General features: G+C 43.3%; 1 protein-coding gene across 1 annotated transcript; it reads right to left on the bottom strand.

Moving 5' to 3' along the window:
* Positions 1-1,593: 1,593 nt before the first annotated feature.
* LOC135479329 (uncharacterized) lies at positions 1,594-2,739 on the bottom strand. The gene has a single exon (XM_064759154.1). The coding sequence runs from the start codon at positions 2,737-2,739 to the stop codon at positions 1,594-1,596; it is 1,146 nt and encodes a 381-aa protein (XP_064615224.1).
* Positions 2,740-3,428: the final 689 nt, after the last annotated feature.

Below are 3,428 nucleotides of genomic sequence, written 5' to 3'. Positions count from 1 at the left end.
CAACCAATGAAAATTTGTAGTCTTTTCCGAAGGTTTTTTTCTTCTCGTACGGAGCGCTCATTAGCTAACACTGATTACATCACTGTCCACTTGTATCAGAAGATGAGGGTTATTTCGACAGAGTGTAGAACCGCCCCTAGGTTAGAAGGGTCTGGTGTGGAATGAGTAGACCCAGATCTGCAAACCATCACGTCTAATAGAAATAAAGCATCACGTTGCTCGTAGGTGGTTCACGGGTTGAATGAAACAATCATTATGGCTTAACGCCAAGTTTTCAGCCATATCGTGGCGAGAACAAGTTCAAAACAGGAGCCAGTGAATGGTGTTCGGGATAATGTTAACACCAAAAATAAACGAAAGACAAACATGTTTGAAACCAGTTGAAAAGAACTAAAACTCAGGTCAAAATCGTTGCCACAACATTTTTAATACATGATCAAGAAAGTTGTGCGTATGTATGATTTATCTGTATATATAAAATTGAATATAGAGTCGACTGACGTTTACGGGTTGGTTAACCTGTCTGATATAGAAGACTACAGCATGGAGAGTAAAACTACAGCAGCGACAACACTGTGACAGTTCCAAAATGGTTCACCAAACAGGTAAAATTCGACCTCAGGGATTTGTTTTAACTATGCCTAAGATAGTAGCAACTGTTACCCCCCTAGAACCACGCCTCATTCAACAGTTGGAAAAAAAGTGCAACGATGTTAACAGTTTATTTATTACTGGTCTAGAATGACTCAAAATGCTGTGTAGCCATCACATTTAAGGAACAGAAAAAGAAAACGTTTGAAAGTAAAACGTCAGTCGAAACTGCAGATCTGAACTGGGGAATGCTTGGAGTAGAGTACAATGGAAAAATACATTTCCTACGATCCTCCATAGCATATAAAACAGGCAGGTAATTTCTCTGTCATATACATTTACGTTAAACGACACATAATCTCGTCCTTGACACATTTTGTCTGGTTTGGAGCTCTGTTGATCTGCTTTGGGAGGTAGAATGATATCCTCCTAACATTCCGTTTTGCGAGATTGGTTTCCCTCTCAAAATGCATGTTTTTGTGCAAAATTTAGGTCATTTACTTCAACTCTAGGTTTGAAATACTATGCGTATTTCTGTGTGAATTTCCCGTATTGCCCGCATGTACTTAGTTTCACTCCTATGTGCAGAAATCTTATGGTGGTCACGTTCAAGCCATCACATTAGTTGCCTTGGGTATCAAACTGTTACCTATCTATATTCTCAATGAACCGAGACAAGTAACTTCATAATCCATGCCAGCTCTGATTACTACTTTGCATCAAATGTCTGACAGCTTGCCGAAAATAAAGAACTGGGTTTCCACAAAAATTTGCTTTATTAACTTCTTTGTTTTACCTTTATCATTTGTACATCTTACCTTACGACATTACTGTCTCGACGTTATTTCATCACGTCCACACCTGGAATATCACATGTACACATAATGTACTATATCCTCAACTGTGATATCACTTCTGTACCGCACATATCACATCCAAATATCATACAAATCTTTCCTCGCCCACTGGGAAAATTCCTAAGTACGGTGGCGCCCTGCCCATTTATATTTCCCCCACCTCCTCGGTGTTCAGGTTGTCTAGCTCCACCCTGTCCACCTGCGAGGCAACATCGTACTTAGTCACTTGACCCGTCCAAAACGTCCCATTTAATCCGCATAACTCAAGACACTTCTTCCTGAACATTCGGGCGTACCCAAAATAAATAAAGAAATTGATGGCAAAAGTGGCGTAATAAACATTTTGAAAAATCCTTTGTAACAGAAAATCCTGAGGCGACGGATCTGCAATACCCACAACTAATGAACAGACGACGAGTCGCAATCGTATAATGTAGCTAGGGAGGCTTAACAAGAGAAACACAAAACTGACAATGAATAGCAAATGAGTCATTCGACTCTGCAATTCCCGACTGCTAGAACTGTTCACTTTCTTCGTTTTCTTGCATCGTGATACGATATACCAAGACGTCCTTAGTAAGGTCAAGGCTATGATGACAAGTGGAATAAGAAATGTAAGCACTGTGTCAGCGTAGCTCAAAATCTTGTTGATGGTCTGATATTTATTTTGCCAAGTGCACTCCTTAGTCCCGTTTGTGTCCACGATGTGGTTAGTGGCTAAGCAGAGGCTGTAAATGCCACAGCCTATGGTTGTAGTAAAGGATATCACCAGCTTGGCTTTCTTCGCCGTGCAGAACTCATGCATCCGAAAAGGACGGCATATCCTGTAGAAATTCTCTATGGTAAGCCACACCACAAACCAAGCGGACACAAAAGCCGTGAGATAAGACAAAAACACGACAAGTTGACAAATTCCCGTCACTAGTAAGACATCCGTGCCCACTTTGGGAAGCCATATTACAAAAATACAGGTGAGGAATCCAATATCAGCGATCGCCCGAGCCGCCAGGTAAATACAGCATGACGTCTGACGAAGGCTAGGCTGAAGGAATATGACAGCCGATAGAAGATTTCCGGCAAAGCCGACGAGTACAATCACAGGTATGACAGTCACGTCAAGCGACTGTGAGAAACCCACTACCCAGTTTTCCTCCATGGCTGTCGCATTGCCGGTTCCGCTGCTATCATTCACGGCACTGACGTTGGGATTGAAATCGGTGAAGAGTAGTTCGGCATCCATGATCCGTGCCCTATTGCCAATAGCTTCAGCTGCAGCTAGAACCGAAAGCATTCCGTTATCGGCATGACCTTTCAGTTCTCCGTATCAAGGGTTCCGCCTGATGATGTCAAAACACGAATCGCCACATCGGAAAGAGCAGACTTTGCTACCCCTGAAGAAAATCAATGACGTTCATCCGCGCGATAAGCTTTTGTCCTTATTTGATGATGGCAACTTGGCGAGCAATGAGCTGTAACCTCCTAATGAAAACGTGTGACGGCCCAAATGTCGGATAATCCTGACGAACCCGCTGTCAGCCGAAAAGGTAGTCGCCTGAGAAAGAAATCGTGCCTCTATGCATCCATAGGTGTAGTTATAGGTTTCTGTCGGTGAGTTGTTGCCGATAACGGAAATCAGGAAGGCTGGCTGACATGCCCTGTATCATCCCCTGCCCGCTCTGTGGCTGGTTGTAGACGAACAGAGCTATAAAAGAGTTGCGAATGAACAGACCACGTCTCACTTGATCGTCTCTCGGATAACTTTCCTGATTACAAATGAACCGCGCGATGGGCATCTGTCACGATCAGTACAGAGGTATCGTCTGTAACCAATCAGCTCTTGATACCTACAGACCGTGTCAGATTAGAAACACGACGGGCGGACAGCCACCCTTTTCTCTCGTCATTCGATGTTGTCAATCACTGATGCGACTGACTGAACGCCAGTCCCTGCTGAAAGCATCTAGCGACATCGCAGAAATC

The sequence above is a fragment of the Liolophura sinensis genome, chromosome 12, assembly GCF_032854445.1.
Source record: "Liolophura sinensis isolate JHLJ2023 chromosome 12, CUHK_Ljap_v2, whole genome shotgun sequence".
Lineage (NCBI taxonomy): Eukaryota > Metazoa > Mollusca > Polyplacophora > Chitonida > Chitonidae > Liolophura > Liolophura sinensis.
Note: the sequence above shows the minus strand (reverse complement) of the source record. Positions and strands in the feature narration are given on the sequence as shown.